This window comes from Aquarana catesbeiana, linkage group LG03 (genome assembly GCF_042186555.1).
Source record: "Aquarana catesbeiana isolate 2022-GZ linkage group LG03, ASM4218655v1, whole genome shotgun sequence".
Taxonomy (NCBI): domain Eukaryota; kingdom Metazoa; phylum Chordata; class Amphibia; order Anura; family Ranidae; genus Aquarana; species Aquarana catesbeiana.
Window position 1 is genome coordinate 496766946 of NC_133326.1, and position 20597 is coordinate 496787542.

The 20597-nt window shown below is 44.2% G+C and overlaps 1 protein-coding gene across 5 annotated transcripts in view; it reads left to right on the forward strand.

Annotated features, from left to right (window-relative positions):
* The window catches only part of RNF213 (ring finger protein 213), a 631031-nt gene that overhangs the window by 371230 nt on the left and 239204 nt on the right, over positions 1 to 20597 (forward strand). For all 5 annotated transcript variants that reach the window (XM_073621071.1, XM_073621073.1, XM_073621072.1 and 2 more), the window contains one exon: positions 635 to 4186. In XM_073621071.1, the coding sequence (XP_073477172.1) occupies positions 635 to 4186 (3552 nt within the window). The remainder of the gene's footprint in view (positions 1 to 634; positions 4187 to 20597) is intronic.

A 20597-nucleotide genomic window follows, 5' to 3' on the forward strand; every position in this document is an offset into this window, starting at 1 on the left:
ACATCAGCTGGGGTGCCAACATGGCTTGACTCTAGGACAGGTAAGTGTCCTAATATTTAAAGTCAGAAGCTACAGTATGTGTAGCTGCTGGCTTTTAATTTTTGGAGGGGTGGGCGGAAAGATTAAGGGATTTAGAGAAGATTTGTAAAGAAGAGTGGACCAAAATCCCTGCTGAGATTTGTGCAAACCTGGTCACCAACCACAAGAAACATCTTCTTGCCAACAAGGGTTTCTCCACCAAGTACTAAGTCATGTTTTGCTTGGGGATCAAATACTTATTTTTTTCACTGAACTTCATCTTAATTTATAGCATTTGTTTTATGTATTTTTTCTGGATTTTTGGTAGGTATTCTGTCTCTATCATTTAAAATACACCTATGATAAAAATGATAGACCTTTAATTTCTTTGTAAGTTGGCAAACATACAAAATCTGCAGGGATCAAATAATTAGTTTCCCCACTGTATGCAACAATATCCTCAACAATAATTACGTTTGTATACTCAAAAAAAGAGGTGTAAGACTATACTAGTTGCTTTTAGATAAGGGGGTTTATGTTAACTTGTTTTTAGTAAATGTCAGAGGTACTGTAATAAGATGTTTAACTGAGCAATATTATTTCTTTTTACTTGCAGGTTCCCAGAATAGTGCAAAATGGTTTTATAGACTTCTTCCCCAAGATTTCCTGCTGCTCACCAAAAGAGGTTCTCACAAAAACTACACAAATTGATGAGACAGTATATGAAGTTCCAGGAATGGATATTGAGGAATTTCGTAGTGAATGTTTCCAGAGACCATACCAATACCTGACTCTCTTTGACATGGGACAAAATCTAGATACCTTTGTGTACATAGAAGGTCACACTGAAGGTGACCCAGCAAAATGTCTGCAGATGTTCCTTCTTTACTGTGGCATAGTTGATCCTTCTTGGTCTGAACTTCGGAACTTTGCATGGTTTCTAAATCTTCAACTAAGAGACTGTGAAGCTTCAGTGTTCTGTAACCATGAATTAGTTGGCGATACACTGCAAGGATTCAAAAACTTTGTGGTAAATTTCATGATACTAATGGCAAAAGACTTTGCTACTCCTTCCTTGCATATTGCAGATCAAAGCCCAGGAAGATATGGGATAAATCTTGATGGAGTTAAGGAACAAGACTTGGTACCTTTTTTATTGCGCAAGCGATGGGAGTCTGAGCCACATCCCTATATCTTCTTTAATGAAGACCACGCATCCATGACATTTATAGGATTCCACCTGCAGCCCAATAATGCTGGTGGGGTGGATGCCATCAATCCTAAAAATAAGTCCATTATCAGAGAAAATGTTATGTCCTTGCAACTTTATGAAGGTTTGAGGCTTCAAAGAGTGCCCTTCAACACTGACTTTGACCAGTTGCCCAGGCATGAGAAACTAAGCAGATTATGTATGGTGCTAGGAATTCAGTGGCCGATGGACCCTGATGAAACATATGAACTCACCATGGATAACATGCTAAAGATTTTGGCAATCAAGATGAGATTCCGATGTGGAATACCTGTGGTTGTTATGGGAGAAACTGGTTGTGGAAAAACCAGGCTGATTAAGTTTTTGTGTCATTTGTGTAAGGGATTTGTTGAAACAGAAAACGTAAAACTTGTTAAGGTTCATGGTGGTACTACTGCTGAGACAATCTACCAGAAAATTTTGGAGGCCCAAGAAACTGCACAGATTAACAAGGCAGAAGGATGTGAAACTGTGTTGTTTTTTGATGAAGCAAACACCACGGAGGCCATTAGCAGCATCAAAGAAGCCCTGTGTGATCACACAGTAGAAGGAGTGCCTTTGCAAGAAGACTCTGGACTGCATATTATTGCTGCTTGCAACCCTTACAGAAAGCACACTGATGACATGATCAAACGTTTGGAATCTGCCGGTCTAGGTTATAAAGTGAGAGCAGATGAGACCAAAGAAAGACTTGGCTCCATTCCACTAAGACAGCTTGTTTATAGGGTGCATGCTTTGCCACCTAGCATGATGCCACTTGTATGGGATTTTGGGCAGCTGAACAATGAGACTGAGAAAAAATACATTCAACAGATTGTGTTGCGCTTAGCCAAAGAGATTCAGCTTTCTACTACTGACATCCAATTATTGACAGACGTCCTTTCAGCCTCTCAGTCCTACATGAGAAATAAAAATGATGAGTGCAGCTTTGTAAGCCTTAGAGATGTGGAACGTTGCATAGAGGTCTTCAAGTGGTTTTTTAACCGTCATGAGAAGCTGTTGAAACATTGTCTATCCCTTGCACAGAGAAGAAAGAGTACTTACAGTGTGGTAGATAAATCTGCTTGGTCTCTAGTTCATGCTGTTGGCGTGTGCTATCAAGCATCTTTGGAAACCAAAGATTCTTACAGGAGGGCTATATGCAAATTCTTTCCTCTGCCTTATAGAGACCCCACAAATATTTTTAAGGAAATAACTTCCATTCAGGATCTATTCTTGGAAGGTGTACAGTTAAGGGACACCATCGCAAGAAATCTTGCATTGAAGGAAAACCTCTTTATGATGGTCATCTGCATTGAGCTTAAGATTCCGTTGTTTCTGGTCGGAAAACCTGGAAGTTCAAAGTCTCTTGCAAAGACTATTGTTGCGGATGCTATGCAAGGCCAAGCAGCTCATACAGACCTGTACAAGGACCTTAAGCAGATCCACCTGGTGTCTTTTCAGTGTAGTCCTCATTCAACACCAGAAGGGATCATTGGTACATTTAAGCACTGTGCACGATTCCAGGAAGGGAAGAATTTAAATGAATATGTGTCTGTAGTTGTACTCGATGAAATAGGGCTTGCAGAAGACTCCCCTAAAATGCCTTTAAAAACACTTCATCCTTTGCTGGAAGATGGATGCATAGATGATGACACCTCACCACACAAAAAAGTTGGATTTATTGGCATCTCTAATTGGGCTTTAGATCCAGCAAAAATGAACCGAGGGATATTTGTATCCCGTGGTGACCCAAACAGAAAAGAACTAATTGAAAGTGCAAAGGGAATTTGTTCTTCTAATAACTTAATTCTCCGTAAAGTTGTACAGCACTTTCTTAGCTTCTCAGAGGCTTATCTTGAAGTTTGCAAAACATTGAAAGAACAGGAAAAAGAATTCTTTGGTCTAAGAGATTTCTACAGTCTAATAAAAATGGTGTTTGCGTTTACCAAACAGTCCCAAGATATCCTTACCCTGGATGAAATTGCTAGGGCTGTCCTGAGGAATTTCAGCGGGAAAGATGAGGTGAATGCCTTGGACATTTTCCTAAGAGATCAAAGGAAAAATTTAGCAGATATTAATACAATAGATTTGATCATGGAAAACATCAGGAGTGACAGTGATGATTGTCGTTACTTGTTAATATTAACCAAAAACTATGCTGCATTACAGATCCTCCAGCAAGCTTTCCTTAAAGAAAATCAACAACCAGAAATCATCTTCGGCTCCAGTTTTCCAAAGGACCAGGAATATACTCAGATTTGCCGAAATATCAACCGTGTTAAGATTTGCATGGAAACTGGAAAGATGGTTATACTGCTTAATCTCCAGAACCTGTATGAAAGCCTCTATGATGCTTTAAACCAATACTATGTTTATCTAGCTGGTCAAAAATATGTTGACCTGGGCTTAGGCACACATCGTGTCAAGTGCAGGGTCCATCCAAAATTCAGATTGATTGTCATTGAAGAAAAAGAAATTGTGTACAAGGATTTTCCAATTCCACTGATCAACCGTCTTGAGAAACATTACTTGGATATAAACACATTCCTAAAAAAAGAACACAAGGTTATTGTTCAAGAGTTAGAAGGTTGGGTAGAAGATTTCACTAAAGGCAACCAAAACCACAACATTGGTAAAGCCCAAACATACAGGCCTTCAGATGTTTTTATTGGTTATCATTCAGACACTTGTGCCTCAGTTGTCCTTCAAGTGACAGAGAACATGAAACAATCTCATACTGATACTGAAAATAAAACAGATGTGAGGAACCAAGCAGAACAAGTCTTGCTAAACTGTGCCACACCTGATTCTGTTATCCGTTTAGGCCGGAAAGACTTAATTGATGAGTACTTCAAGAAGCAGAAACATGGGTCATTATTAGATTTCCTCTGCTGTCATGTGACAACTGGATATAATAATCATACCACTTTTACAGAGGTACTGTATAACTTTTCTTCAATTTCTTATTATTGTTATACTTGTGATTAGTATTTTTTTGTAATACACTTGAAAATTGTGCCACATGTTATGCCCTTACGAAGCTGATTACCAATTTTTAAATTTTAAAAAGTCTACCAAGGATTATTTACAAATAAACGATCAACATAAACTCAGTCCAGGGCAAAAAAACTCCATACTTTGGGTAAGTCATATATTCCTAATTTTACATTACAGGACATAGCTATAAGGACAGACCTGGCCTAACCCCTTCTTCTCCTGGCAAGCCTCTTTTTTTATGCTTGTGCTTCTTTTTCTTTTTCCATGAAGCTCTTGTAGCAAGTTACTAGCTGCTCATAGACACTGTGGTTTCCATTTTGCAGTTTCCCGATCAGTTGATTCCTTGGCTGTGCCTCTCGGTACCATACTCAGACCCTGCAACGAAGAAAATGCATGGCTCTTCTGTATTGTTGCTTCTGGCACTGGATCCTGCATTGGTGGTCACCTAGGCACGTAGTGCAATGCAGTGAATTAGCAACAGGGTGCTGTACAGGACAGGGAATGTGGCATTACCCTGTGGTTTGACCCTATCTCTGAGGGGACCCCCTTATGGGGTATGCCCAATGGGAGGGATAAGATCTGGACAGGGGTGTCCCTAACATCCACCCTTCAATACTAGGCTCCATAGGCTGCACTAATTCTGGACTCTGTTTTGTATTGGGAGCCCAGGGTGTTGTTGCTCCGGTCCCTGTGGAGTTAACAGAGGGGCGCAGGCTGTGACACTTTTTTTAATTATCAATCGTGGCCAAAAGAATGGGAGCAGCCTGTGGTGACTTTTTGTGTGTTTACATTTTAGCCATGGGCCAGAACTGCCATTGCTCACCTCGTTCCCACCGAGCATACTACGCATACTTGTAAACGTTTTTCACAATCTTAATGGTCCCTGTAAATGTCCCTGTTTTCAAGAACTTTGTGGAAAAAAACACAGAATCTAGAGCTCTTGCCCATAACCTTATGCTACTGTGTTGGTGGGTTAGTAGATACTTTCAGCCAAATATCCAGCATGAGCCTCTATTTTGTACATATGCAATGCATCCCTTGGCCCAAGTATTGGCCTGCGGAGCTTCCCTGCAAGAAGTACCTTGTGCAGTTGTCTTTTAAAGGACAATGTCTATTTAGTGACTTTCTGGATTTTAACATCAAGGAAGTCACAGAAGGAAAGTGTACCCTCTTACCCAAGAAAAAGGCAAAAGGCCCTACAGGAAATGCTTTGGCTCTTGAGATGAAGAAGGGTTCCTTTTGTTTCTCTGAGGCTTTTGAGTACAAGTCTTAGCCTGGCACAAACATAAAATGTAAGACTTGGACTTCCAAGCCAGTCAAGTCTGGGAACCTGTCCTCCTCTCAATGAGGAGCATCCCCACTTGTCATAAGTGGGGGGGGGGGCATTGCTCCGGTTCCAATAAAGGAAAGGTTTCTGCACCAACCTGTTCATTGTCGCCAAAGCTACAGCATTTCCCCTTTCCTCGATTGCCAGTCATTTGTGCTCTGCACTTATCAAAGGATGAGGACCGCACTCCATTCAGTCTTCAACCTTGGTAATAGATGTGTGCTCATAGTGACTGTAGTGGATGGTGCTGTATAAATCACAGTAAAACAATAAGATTTCACCAGTACGCCACTACCAACATGTATACGCATTTATTAGTGCAATGTCACATCAGTCAAATAAGCCAATTTTTTTCGGGCAGGGCCGCTTTTGTCACTATGTTGCCTTGAGGAAGCGACCCTGCATGGCCCTGAAATGTTAGCCTTTTTGACTGATGTGACATTGCACTAATGAGTGTATAAGTTTGCAGCTGAGTGCTGGGGATGTCTCCTTATGTTTCTACCCTGCAGCCATAACTACCCAGCAGCTGGGGGACCTTCACCAAGGTGTTAGCTCGTCCTAGCTCTGCTGTATTCTAACAATATCCCAATTGTGGGATACATGGATGACCTCCTCCTGAAGGAAAAATCAGTACATACTTTGTCTGCCAACATCTGTTGGATGGTGCAGGCCCTGCAGAGGTTCAGATGAGTCCTAAATCTCCAGAAGTCAGCACTGGAACCAACTCACCTATTAGAGTATTTGGGCCCGGTTCTGGACACAGCTGTGCCCAGGGTTTTTCTCCCTCCAGACAAGCTACTGGCCTTTCACTGCCACATTCAGACCCTATGGTCCAGGAGATGCCCCAACATTTGCTTTTGTATAGTGGTCTTTGGGCTGATGGTAGTCTCTTTTAAGTCAGCAATGTTCGCCCAATTTCACTCAAGACCATTGAAACATTCCGGTTGCGTGGGACATGCATATTCCATCTTAGGATCATCTCATTCGCCTGGTCAGTAAATCCAGGCTTGCTCTAGCATGGCAGATTTCCAGTCTGGCGCTGGAATCAAGGAAGCCCTTTATTCTAGTGATCCTCATTGCACCGAACTGGCCCAAGAGCAGGTGGTATTTGGACCCCCTCATGTTCTTGGCAGACTGTCTTTTGGCCCTCCCAGCTCTTCTGTCACAGGGGGTAGTCCATCATCCTGGTTTTGGTAGCTGGGTTTAATGGCTAGCTGTCATCCATACTCTCATAAAAGCTAGTTGATTGACTAAAGTCTACCATCACACAGACACAATTTTCCTCTTATTCATTGGTGAAGACCTTTGTGGAGGCTGTCATTCAAAGGAATATCCCACTGTCTTCCCTCACTCACAAAGTTGCCTTTCTTGTGGTTGTCACCTCTGGGAAACGTGTCTCAAAGTTAGCAGTTTTATCCCATAGAGAAACCCTCCTAGTGTCACACAGTCATAAAATTGTCTTGTGGCCTAAGGCCTTCTTTCTTCTTTGTGTGGTTCCTTCCTCCCACCTTAACTAGGACGTCATGCTTCCTTTCTTTTATCCTTTGTCTCCAAAACATTCCTAGGAGATTTCTCGCCACTGTCTGGATGGTGGTACATGCTATAGGAGTATATTTACAGCCTTTTTCTTTTTCATACATAATGGGACACAGAGTCAGGCTAATATTCATTACCTGCTTGGTTATACTTCATCAGGTGAATGGACACTGGTAGACCAAAGGTCTTCAAACAGGAAGTGATCCCCTATATAACCCCTCCCATACAGGAAGCACTTCAGTTTTTTACCAGTGTCTACAAGGTGGATGGCACGGTTTGTTTGAGCTCTCTGAGCTCCAGGTCTCTCTTCCCACAAACGGTTCCAAAAATTAATCAAGGGATTGACTGGATCCATTTGACACTGGCTTTTATGCTTAGATAAATGGTACCCGAGCCCTGCAAAGAAGACTCAAGATACTGCGAGGTTTTGCCTATAATATGGCCTCTGGGCACTGGACCCTGTGGAGTGGAAATCCTGGACACTACAGCGCTTAGGCATTTCCTGCAGGGTGCTGTACAGGTCCAAGGGAGTGGACCCTAAACATGAAAGGGTGCCCAGTCCTTGAAGGTCCTAGTGACAGGAACCCGCCGTGAAGGGTGAAGATTGGGCCCTTAGTTTCTGAGTGGCCCTGCGCCTGGAAGGGTAAGTGAAACCCCTTTATTTTATTATTGTGGGGTGTCCCAGTGATTGTAACAATCAGTCAAGCTAGCTAAAGGCTGGACATCTGTGTGCAGTGACCATATGGGGGAGTTCTGGGCTAGCTGTGGGTGTTTGCAAGGTGTACCTTTTTTCTTGCTTGTCTGGCTATTTTTTACCTGTATGATGGCGCACCACGCCATTTCGCCTTGGTTCGCCATGGCGCACGTGCGTTTGCAAGAGCGCCGCTGGGCTCGGCAGTTTGGCGACCATGGCGCATGCGGCTTCGCCCGTACATGCGCTGTAGCCTTTATCTGGCCGCACGAAGATTCGCGTCATACGCAAATACAGTCCCGCCCCCTCGCCGGAACCACGCACATGCGTGCGCACACACGCATAGAACGCTCCGGCGAACAACTGGTTTATTTAAGCTGTGCAGGCCAAGCATGTGGTGCTTCGAGAAGGCAGCTGTGGGACACAGAGCAGGCTCTGAACAAACACTTGCAGTGGTTAATTTTTCCTTACCTGGGTCACGTGAGTCACCAGGTGTTGCTTGGCAGGCTAAAGGTGCTTAGCAGGATTGTTGCATAGGAGCTTGGTGAGCCCTATTAAAGGGTCTCCCTTCTGAGGTGTTTTAATTACACCCAAGTACTCTTTGTTTGCAAATATTGAATGTCTTCCAAAAAGAGGAGTGGGACTAACACCACAGGGAAGGGCACACCTCCGTCATCAGTAGTTCCTAATTATCCTAGTCGTACCCTAGTGTTGTATCCCCTGAAAGACCAGAGGCTCCCGGGCAATCTTAGCCGATGTGCCTATCTGGTATTGTGCCTACAGTCAATGCTGCTGCTTCACCCTTTATCACTAAGGATGAACTGTCCTCAGTCCTAGCCATGTTTGAGCACAGGATTACCGGCATGATTGCCTCCATCCCGCAGGGTAGCAGGAAGCGTGACAGATCCCCCTCCCTGGAGTCTCCTCGTCTGGAGCAGGAATGGGTTGAGGATGGGGAAGAGCTTAAAGCTCAAGATTAGGTGTAGTGCCCAGCAGATGAGTTTGCTTCAGAGCAATCTGGACAAGAAGATATCCACTCGATGTCTGCCTCTCAGTTGCAGTGGTTTTTGATCCTGACTCTGACCGAAACGGTTCGTTCTGCCTTTAAGTTGCCTCTTGCAGAGCCCCCCTGGTCCTCTTTGGGATCTCTGAGACCTTTTCAGGTTGCACAGACTTTCCCGCTATATCTCCTGTTGGAACAGGCGGTGTATGCTGTTCGGGAACATCCTGACAGGACAGTAAGACAGCTATTCCTCAAGCGCTGTGTTTTGCTGTTGATGCTTTAAAGGATTCAGTACAGCAGGTTTCTCGTCTGGCTCTCTTGTCTGTACATATGCGCAGACTTTTATGGCTTAAGAACTGATCATCAGAGCTTCCTTGTAAAAAGTTATTGGCTGTTTTCCCGTTTTATGGGGAGCGTTTATTTGGTGATCATTTGGACAAATATATCCAAAGGATTTCCAGAGGGAAGAGTTCTGGAAGAAAAGCACCAAATGTCCCTCGTTTAAAAACCCAGGGACTGCTTCCTCAAATGTCTCAATGTCAGGGCGGTTCCACCACCAACAGGGCGCTAGGGCCACGGGCAAGCCGCAAGGCCAGGGCCAGAAAAGGCCTTGGGTCCAAAATTCTTCTAAACCCAGCACCAAGCCCTCCTTTTGAGGGGACATCCCCACTCCATCGGGTGAGGGGAAGGCTGCTGCACTTTGCGGACATTTGGAAAACAACAATTCAGGATGAGTGGGTCACCTCAATTATATGTTGCGGTTACAAGCTGGAGTTACAAGGGGTACCCCCTCAGAGGTTCCTAAGATCCCTGAACAAGTATCTGTTGATACAGTCCTTTCAGATGGAGTCTGTCCGCTCATTAGTAACCTCGCTCCAGAGGGGAGACTTCTTAGCCTCCATCGATAATAAGGACACGTACCTACACGTACCTATCTTTCAGCCTCATCATAGGTTCCTACGTTTTACAGTAGAGGAATGTCATTTTCAGTTTGTGGCTCTACACTTCGGGCTTGCTACAGCTCCCCAGGTGTTCACAAAGGTCCTCGCATCAGTACTTGGTCGCTTAAGGGCCCAAGGGATCCTGGTGCTCGGGTATCTGGACGACCTGCTCAGAGATCACTCAGTACAGGCTCTAGAACAGAGCATAATATACACAGTGCGGTATTTGAAAAGCTTAGGCTGGATTATAAATACCGAAAAGTCAACCTTGAAACCAGCTCAAAGTCTAAGATACTTAGGTCCGATTCTAAACATGATCCAAGCAAGAGTATTCTTGCAACCCGTAAGGATCTGTGCCCTGAAAGATCAGGTGCGTCGGATAAGGGGCACCAGACAACCCTCCATTCGGCTCTGTATGAGCCTTCTAGGGAGGATGGTATCCTCCTTTGAAGCAGTGCCCTATGCCCAGTTCCATTCCAGGCCTTTACAACAGGACATCTTGTTGGCTTCGAACAGAGGAAGAAAAGCCCTGGATTTTCCAATGTGCTTATCTCCTCAGGCATGCTTAAGCCTAAACCGGTGATTGCAGGATCAGAATCTGCAAAAGGGAAAATCTATTCTCCCGGTAACTTGGAGAGTACTGACTACAGATGCCAGTCTCTCAGGCTGGGGAGCGACCCTAGACGGGCTCGCAGCTCAGGGGCATTTGGTCAGGGACAGAGCAGACCCTGCCCAACAATGTCCTAGAATTACGGGCAGTACATCTGGCCCTGCAGTCCTGGATGGTGGAGCTTCAGGACTGCCCCATCAGGGTTCAGTCCGACAATGCCACGGCAGTGGCCTATATAAACCACCAAGGCGGTACCAGGAATTGTTCAGCTCTGAAGGAGGTAAACTACATACTAGCCTGGGCAGAGATCGACATGTGCCAATTATATTGGCAGTCCATATCCCGGGAATAGAGATCTGGAAGGCAGATTATCTCAGCCGGCAGCAGATCTGCCTGGGGGAATGGTCCCTACACCCAGATGTGTTCCAGGAAATTTGCCAACGTTGGGGATGGCCAGGTCAACCTACTGGCATCCAGGTTCAACAACAAGCTACAGCAGTTTGTGTCCCGAACAAGAGATCCTCTGGCAATTGGAGCAGATGCTCTGATAGTTCCATGGAGCCAGTACTCCCTGATTTATGCTTTCCCTCTGATCCCTCTCCTTCCACAGGATTCGGAGAGAGGGGATTCCAGTCATTCTGGAGTCACCAGCCTGGCCCAGAAGGCCCTGGTTCCCGGAGATTGTGAGACTGACAATAGAGGGGCCATGAACGCTTCCATGGCCCCCCAGATCTACTGTCTCAAGGTCCTATATTCCACCCCAATTTACAGTCTCTACATTTGACAGCATGGCTATTGAAGCCAGGGTGTTCAAGGACCGTGGCATCTTGGGACCAGTGGTGTCTACTCTAGTGAATGCTAGAAAAGCTGTCACTAAGAAAATTTATCATAAAGTCTGGAAGACTTATATTGCTTTATGTGAAGCCAGAAAATGGCATCCTCAGAAATAAGTCTCTCTTTTCTATAGTCAGCTGTGGAAATCAAATTGGCTTTGAGTACAATCAGAGGTCAAGTTTCGGCCCTATCAGTATTCTTCCAAAGGCCTTTAGCCTCCCATTCACTGATCCGAACCTTTATGCAAGGGGCAACTTGCTTGCTTCCCCCCATTAGGTCACCTATGTGTCCTTGGGACCTGAACTTGGTGCTGTCTGTGTTACAGAAACAACCATTTGAACCTATTAAGGAAATTCCATTAGACTTGCTGTCACGCAAGCTAGCCTTCCTGATGTCTATCACCTCAGCTAGAAGGGTGTCGGAGTTGGCGTGTTACAACCTGTTCCTTTTTTGTTCCTTTTTGCCAAAGGTGGTGTCGGCCTTTCATTTAAATCAGGACATTATTTTGCCTTCTTTTTTCTCTCAGCCTCCTTCGGCAGAAGAGAGATGACTGCATTCTTTGGACGTTGTCCGGGCAGTCAAGGTTTATTCCTCTAGATCTGCGGCGATCCGAGGATCAGACTCTTTTTTTATTTTTTTTTTATTTTTTTTGTTTTACCAAAAGGACCCAAGAAGGGGCAGGCAGCTTCCAAAGCTTCCATTGCCAATTGGGTCCTTCAACTGGTCATTCAGGCCTACGGTCTGAAACATAAAGCTCCTCCCTTTAGGGTGAGAGCTCATTCTACCAGGGGTGTAGGAACCTCCTGGGCTTTTCGCCTTCAGGTATCTCTGGCTCAGATTTGTAAGGCTGCCACCTGGTCTTCAGTGCACATGTTCACAAAATTTTATCAAGTGGATGTTCGAGCAGCTGAGGATTTGGCATACTGCTGGCTGCCATATAAATTCTAATGGCTATTGTTTGGCAGGGTGTCTCCCTCCCCTCAAGGCTATTGCTCTGGGACGTCCCAGCAGGTAATGAATATTAGCCTGACTCTGTGTCCCATGATGTATGAAAAAGAAAATAGGATTTTTACGTCATAATTACCCGGAAAATCCTTTTCTTTGAGTACATCATGGGACACAGAGATCCCTCCCCTCTCTTTTTGAGGATTCAGTGCTTGGTACAAAACTGAAGTTCTTCCTGTATGGGAGGGGTTATGTAGGGGATCACTTCCTGTCTGAAGACCTTTGGTCTACCAGTGTCTGTTCACCTGATGATAAAGTATAACCCAACAGGTAATGAATATTAGCCTGACTCTGTGTCCCATGATGTACTCAAAGAAAAGGATTTTACAGGTAAGTATGACATAAACATACTATTTTTAGAATTCAGATTCTCTTTGCCATTTCTGATAGTGCTCGTAGGGGACATCCTGTCTCTCATTCCACCATTACAGGAGTACATTACAAGATACAGGTTCCCCCTTCCCTTCTACTATTATGATCCACTCCTTCATTTTTTCTACTCACTGAGGATGCTGGAAGATGCAGGGGTTTTTCTGGGACAATGCAAGGAAAAGAGAGGTGGCGGCACATTCAGCATAAAAATGAGGACATGACATGCACTTGCAGTTCAAGAAAAATTTCAGCAAACACGTTTCACACACCTGCACTTAGTCATTCCAATGACAATCAGAGTTTGATGTTTTTATGCTGGATATGCCGCCACCTTCCTTTTCCCTGCATTTGTTCATTGGTTGCGGACCTCAGAAGGCACCCAGCTTTTTACAGCAGCAGCATTTGGTTCCCTACATAGATATCAGGCATCTGTATGGATTACCAGGAGCGGTGCAACTTCCCTGTTTTCTGTTATTCTGGGACTAGCCTTACAGCTTTACTTGCCACTGTCCAATCCCCTGAAGGTAACTGCTTGACCCAAGCATCGAGGACTAAGATCTTGTGTCTTGTAATGTACCCCAAGAAAATGATTTTACAAATTAGTCAAAAATCCATTTTTTTTTACTTACCTTTAAAATCCTTTTCTTGGAGTACATTAGAGTAAACTGGGTCCCTCTACTACTTATTGCTTGCTACAAAACTCAGGCTTGCTGGAAGTAGGGGGGACATGTCAGAACTGTCTTTGTTTGCCAGTGTCCATCCAGCTGAAGGTAGCTGCATATCCCATGGTCCCAAGCTGGCCATAGATTGATCAAAATTCGGTTGGTTCAGCAGAGAGCAGTCTAATTTTGATTAGTGCATACCCATCCCTGTTTTGACAGAGGTTGATTGTTAGAAAAAAAACTAACCGTCTATGGCCAGCTGTAGACTAAGATACTGTGTCCTGTAATGTACTTTAAGAAAAGAATTGTACAGGTTAGTCAAAAATCCTATTTTTACTAACAATCGTACAAATTCAAAAAAAGATAGGCACTGCACATGCCCATGTATTCTCCTTGACATGTCATAGCTGTTTATAGTGATGCTGATGGTGGGAGCAGAAATAACATGGCTCCCACAAACTCCCAATGTTAAATTAACCCATCTGGAAAGAAACATCAGCACTGCCACTTGTAACTTGTCTTTAAAAGTGTAGACTTTAGGGCATTTTATCCTTATCCTTGCTTTACTATTTAGGGTTTCGAAGTAATTGGTACAATAAATATTATTCGAAAGTGGTTACTGATTCCCTCTATTTATTGCACATATGTATTACCTTGTCTATTCCTATAGTTAGCTAGTCTATTAAAACTCTGATCACATGTTACTGTTGATATCACTATAATACAAGGTTAGCTATGAAAACAAGCACACTGCTTAATAAAACAAAGTCTTATTTATTTCCCAAGAAAATAGGAAAACGCTAACATAAAAATACTAAAAGATATTACAAAGCATATAACACCAGAACATATAATACAAGAATATCAAAGATACTTATCACAATGCTTTCCTCGAGACTTTGGTCAGCTGGGCTCAGAAGGCAAAGAGCCACCAGCAAAAAAAAAGGGATGAATTCCCTCCTGTGTGCCCTTTTTACACCTTCATTCAGACCCATTCGTAACCACCCCCCACTAGCCTACTGTCCAATGAGACATTGCAAGAGGTAGTCCTTTTAACATATTATATTACTGTCCGTCCTGCTGTATTGGCCTCTAGGGGCAGCATTGTTCATGTATCATCTCTACGTGCCTGTTGATCCTTTGATGTTTGTCACCCACCGTCATCAATCATCCTGGCAGCCATGGCTCTCTTTGAAGATTGCTTGCAGTGTATTATCATACCGTCAGCCCAGAGCCAAGCCCTTGTTACAACCTTGCTAGCTTTCAGATGCAGATTCTGATATGCTACAAAGCTATGATGTGTAACTGGTTACATTTCAACTTGGGGCCATCTGCCTGTATCAACCAGGGAATGAAATACAAGAAATATGATATTAAACCATGTCGCCTACCAACAGGCCTCATGCACACAGATGCCAAAATACATTATTTCATTTGAGCTCATTTCTAAATGAATCTAGAAGCATGTAATGCTTTTCTATTGCTGAATTCACATTGGACATGCAGCAGGTTCTGTGTGCTTTCATTCTATATGTGTTTACATATTTAAGAGATTTGTGTGTTCGGGGACTCTTTTTAGCCTTGTTTACTGTAGCTAAATGCATGCAAATGTATGGCAATGCAAGTACATCTAGACCATGAGATGTTTATTGCATTTTTGTAAATACAACTTTAGCACCCCCCCTCCCCCCAGGAATGTGGTGGCAACCCCCAGAGACAGTAGACAAAAGATATCTCCCATAGGACTTAGTTGTAGCAATAGAAAAAACAATTTACAAATTGGTGTAGAAAAAATAGAAAAACTTTTATTGAACAACAGGTTTAACCCCTTCCCGCCGACCGTACGCACATATGCGTACTCGGCTTTCCGGGGTTATACCGGGATGATGCCCGCAGCTGCAGGCATCATCCCGGTACCGTTGTTTACAGCGGGCGATCGGCTACCCATGTATAACAACCGATGCGGCTAAAAGCCGCTCAGTTTTTATACTGGAGGAGCGGGAGGGGACATCCCCCCTCCCGCCGCTGTTACCCGGGCCTCCCGTGCGATCGGGAGGCCCGGTGTCCAATCGGGTACTTTCGGCGGCTGGGGGCGGGCTGGAACGAAGCTGTGAGCGGCTTCGTTCCAGCCTTCTTGTTGCAAACGCGGAAGCGACGTCATGACGTCACTTCCCGTTTACTCGGCTGCCAATGGCGCCGAATTTAAAAAAGTACACAGTATTCAGAATCGCCGTTTTCGACGATCTGAATACTTTGAAGTGTAAAGGAGGGATGGGGGGTCTTTTAGACCCCGATCCCTCCATAAAGAGTACCTGTCACCACCTATTACTGTCACAAGGGATGTTTACATTCCTTGTGACAGCAATAAAAGTAAAAAAAAAAAAAAAAAAAAATTTTTAAAACACAATTTATAAAGTAAAAAGAAAAAATAAAATAAATTAAAAAAAAAAAAAAAAAAAATTTTTTTAAAGTGCCCCTGTCCCCGCGAGCTCGCGCAGCAAAGAAAACGCATACGGAAGTCGCGCCCGCATATGTAAACGGTGTTCAAATCACACATGTGCGGTATCGCCGCGATCATCAGAGCAAGAGCAATAATTCTAGCCCTAGACCTCCTCTGTAACTCTAACCTGGTAACCGTAAAAAAATTTTAAACATCACCTATGGAAATTCATAGGTACCGTAGTTTGTCGCCATTCCACGAGTGCGTGCAATTATAAAGGGTGACATGTTTGGTATCTATTTACTCGGCGTAACATCATGTTTCACATTATACAAAAAAATTGGGGTAACTTTACTGTTTGGATTTTTTAAAATTCAAGAAATTGTCCCTTTTCCAAAAACTTGCGTTTAAAACACCGCTGCACAAATACCGTGTGATAAAAAATATTGCAACAATTGCCATTTTATTCTCTAGATTCTCTGCTAAAAAAATATATATAATGTTTGGGGGCTCTAAGTAATTTTCTAGCAAAAAATATGGATTTTAACTTGTAAGCACCAAATTTCAAAAATAGGCTTAGTCATGAAAGGGTTAAAATTGGCTGGTCTAGACACTTCACGTTCTGATCCTATACTATTCCTACAATATACATATACTGCAGGGTTATGTAAAATTTATTAAAATAAATTGTATATCCACCAAGTCAACCACCGCGTTTCAACTTATATAAAGTCTTCATCATTCGATAAGGAAGTGGAAGCAATCCTACATACATCAAAAAGCAAAAGAAAATGCATAATGAAATTTATATTACTTTTTACCAGATTGTACATGATTTTATTATATTCATATGACATTCAAAGCAAGTATAATACACTTACAAAAATATGGCTATGAAGGAGTAGGCAACAGAGGCGGCTTGCTCACATTCACTGAACTAAATCAAAGCATAGGGACACTCTTTAGCTGATCCATAACGTTTTTTGAAAGGTATTGTAATTTATAGATTCTTCTAGGCATTTGTTATTAATTATAAGAATCAGGATGAATGTAGTATTATATAAATTTGAAACAAACATCCAATAAAGTGTATCAAGTATAAGAGATGAATGTAGTATTATATAAATTTGAAACAAACATCCAATAAAGTGTATCAACTCTAACTTGCATTGTTATACTTGATACACTTTATTGGATGTTTGTTTCAAATTTATATAATACTACATTCAGGCCGTGTTCACACTGGTACGACAAACACTCTGACATTGGGAGCTCATGTCGCATTACGTGTGAAAATCAATGTTTCCCTATGGGAGCCGTCTTAACTGGTCCCACACAAGTCGGTCCGTCTTTGAAAATGCTCCCTGTACTACTTTGGTCCGACTTTGATCCCACTTCAGCCCATTGACTATCATTAAAGTCGGATCGCCATCTTGCATGGTCCAACTTTGGCATGCGACTTGTGCTTTGATGCTCTTGAGGGGGAACTCCACGCCAAATTTAAATAAAAAACTGGCATGGGTTCCCCCTCCAAGAGCATACGAGGCCCTTGGGTCTGGTATGGATTTTAAAGGGAACCCCCTATGCCGAAAAAATGGCGTGGGGGTCCCCCCAAAATCTATACTAGACCCTTATCCGAGCATGCAGCCTGGCCAGTCAGGAAAAGGGGTGGGGACGAGTGAGTGCCCCCCCACCTGAACCGTAACAGGCCGCATGCCCTCAACATGGGGGGGGTGGGCGCTTTGGGGCGGGGGGGCGCCCTGCGGCCCTCCCACCCCAAAGCACCTTGTCCCCATGTTGATGCGGACTAGGGCCTCTTCCCGACAACCCTGGCCGTTGGTTGTCAGGGGTCTGCGGGCGGGAGGCTTATCGGAATCCGGGAGCCCCCTTTAATAAGGGGGCCCCCAGTTCCCGGCCCCACACCCTATGTGAATGAGTAAGGGGTACATCGTACCCCTACCCATTCACCTGGGGGAAAAAAGTGTCAATTAAAAACAACACACTAGACAGGTTTTAAAAGTAATTTATTAGGCAGCTCCAGGGGTCCCTATTGCGACTTCGGGGGCCTTTTCCGACTTCTCCGCTCTCTCCGGCCTCTTCTCCCACTCTCCGGTATCTTCTGCCGGGCTTCTCCACTGTCTTCTGCTCTTTTGTTAGCGGTGGCCCGGTCTTCTCCGTCGTCTTCTTCCCTCTTGTCTTCTGACGTTGACACAACGCTCTCTCCCACTGTAATGCCATGTGTGCGGTGCGCAATGACTTATATAGGCATGGGGCGTGGTCACCGGGTGATGTCACCTGTGACCCCACCCCTTATGACATCACCACCCGGGGCATGATGGGGCGGTGACATCATAAGGGGCGGGATCACTGGATGACATCACCCGGTGACCACGCCCCATGCCTATATAAGACGTTGCGCAACGTGCACACGGCATTACAACGGGAGAGAGCGTTGTGTCAACATCGGAAGAAGAGAAGCGGGAAGAAGACGACGGAGAAGGCAGGGCCACTGCTAGCAAAAGAGCACAAGATAGCGGAGAAGCCCGGCAGAAGATAGCGGAGAGCGGGAGAAGAGGCTGGAGAGAGCAGAGAAGTTGGAAGAGACCCCCGGAGCTGCCTAATAAATTACTTTAACAACCTGTCTAGTGTGTTTTTTTTTATTGACACTTTTTTCCACCAGGTGAATGGGTAGTGGTACGATGTACCCCATACTCATTCACATAAGGTGGGGGGCCAGGATCTGGGGGCCCCCTTATTAAAGGGGGCTCCCGGATTCCGATAAGCCCCCCGCCCGCAGACCCCGACAACCATCGGCCAGGGTTGTCGGGAAGAGGCCCTTTCCTCATCAACATGGGGATATGGTGCTTTGGAGTGGGGAGGGCGTCCCCCTGCCCCAAAGCGCCCACCCCCCCATGTTGAGGGCATGCAGCCTGGTACGGATCGGGGGGGGACTCACTTTCCTGACCAGCCAGGCTGCGTGCTCGGATAAGGGGGAACCCATGCCTGTTTTTCATTTAAAATTTGGCATGGAGTTCCCCCTCAAGATTCATACCAAACACAGTGCCTGGTATTGGCGGGGATCCAAGTCGGATCCCTGTTCATTGAAAGTCGGACGTATGTCGGCTTCAAGTTGCAGGGCAATGTCGGATCCAAAGTAGGACAAGTGTCGTGTCGCACCAGTGTGAACCCAGCCTCAATGGTCATTATGGAACAGCTGCAGAAGACTTTGCTTTAGTTCTTACCAAAGACTTGGGACTATATTCAGATACTTATGACTCATCAATTATCATTTGCTCCATTTTTTTGTTGCACTGCTGATGGTTTTGTTTGTATCTGATTTGTGATGTAGACAGGGTTACATTTTTGTTTGTTGCTTGGAAAATAAAACTGGTCTCCTGTAGTTCAGCTAAGGGTGGTCCAGTGCATTTTTTTTCTGTATCAAAAATGCATGGATAGTAGGTTATATGGTTTTCAATTACATAGTTCACACCAGTGCCAGTGCCTGCAGTTCCAGTGCGTTCCAGTTCCAGAAAAAAAAGTAGAACATGCTGCATTTTTTCTGTACTGGACAGTAGTGGAACACAGTAAAATGCACCGGAACGCACCAAAAACTCACTGGAACACACCTTTCCTTTAGCTCCGAGGTTAAGGTGAGGGGGGAAATGCACTGGAACGCACCCAAAACGCATCAAAAACGTGCATGCAGAAAAGCATCCGGAACGCATCCGGACTGCGTTTCTATGGTGTGAACTGGCCCTAAAACCCAATTACAGTTTCATTTTAAATCTGTTAAATTTATTGGTGTTGTATCAAAATGAAAGGTTTTCAAAATCTTACAGTGCACAGCCTGAGTAAAAAAACCTATTCCTGGTCAACATGCTGCAGGAGACGCTTTCTTTCTGTGTGGAAGCAGTGGTCTCTCTGCAGAGGTCAGATATGCTCTCTGCCGAGTCAGAGCTAAAGCTCTCCAACCACCAAGGAGCAGGTTTGCATCATACATCTGCAGAGGGACCACTGCTTCCACACACAGTCTTTCTCTACAGCATGATGGCATTTTACTCAGGTCGTGACTGCTTTATAAAGAAAACTGATTTTAAGACTTTAAGGCCTCATGCACACTAGACGTTTTTACAGCTGCTCCTAGGGGCGTCTGACGGTTTTTTTTTCCCTGCCTCTAAACACCCCTCCATGTTAGCCTACGTGTCCATGCACACACAGGCTTTTAGCAGCGTTTAGTGACGGGAGCTTTTAGAGGCTGTTAGAGGGAGGAAAAAAAAAACACTACCAGTGTGTTCAGGAGCAGCAGAGTTTGGGCAGAAAAAATGTTTGAAGCTACTAATGCTTGAGCATTAATTCATTTCAATCACCAGAATAAATGATTTATTCTGGCCAATTAAATGAATTAACGCCCAAAAGCTTGACGCCTGTAAAAGCTTGTAAAAATTTAAGACGCTTTTACAAGCTCCAGGCATTTTTTCCTCAAAAATGCTGCTGCCTTCTGGGATAGTTAAATAAACGTCCTGCGTGCATGAGGCCTAAGAATTTTTTGGAATAGGCTCAGTAAATTTTAACTGAAAGTTCATTTCAGTCTTAAACATCAGAGGTCACTGAGAGCCATGCTTTGTTGTTACCCTATCACTACCATCAATAGCTATATGTCTGGAAGGTATGAGAGTAGAAGACTCCTTTCACACTGGGGCCACGTTAGCGCTAAAGCATTGTTTTAGTATTGCTTTACCGCTCGTTTTAGCATCACTTTTCGGTCGCTAGCGGGGCGAATTTAACCCCAAACAAGGAGTTAAAAATACCAGTTTTGCGGCCCTATTAAAGCGATTTTAAGGTGCTTTGAAAGCGCTGCCCATTCATTCCAATGGCTGTATACAGCACTCCTAAACCGCCCCAAAGATGCTGCTTGCAGGACCTTTTTTCC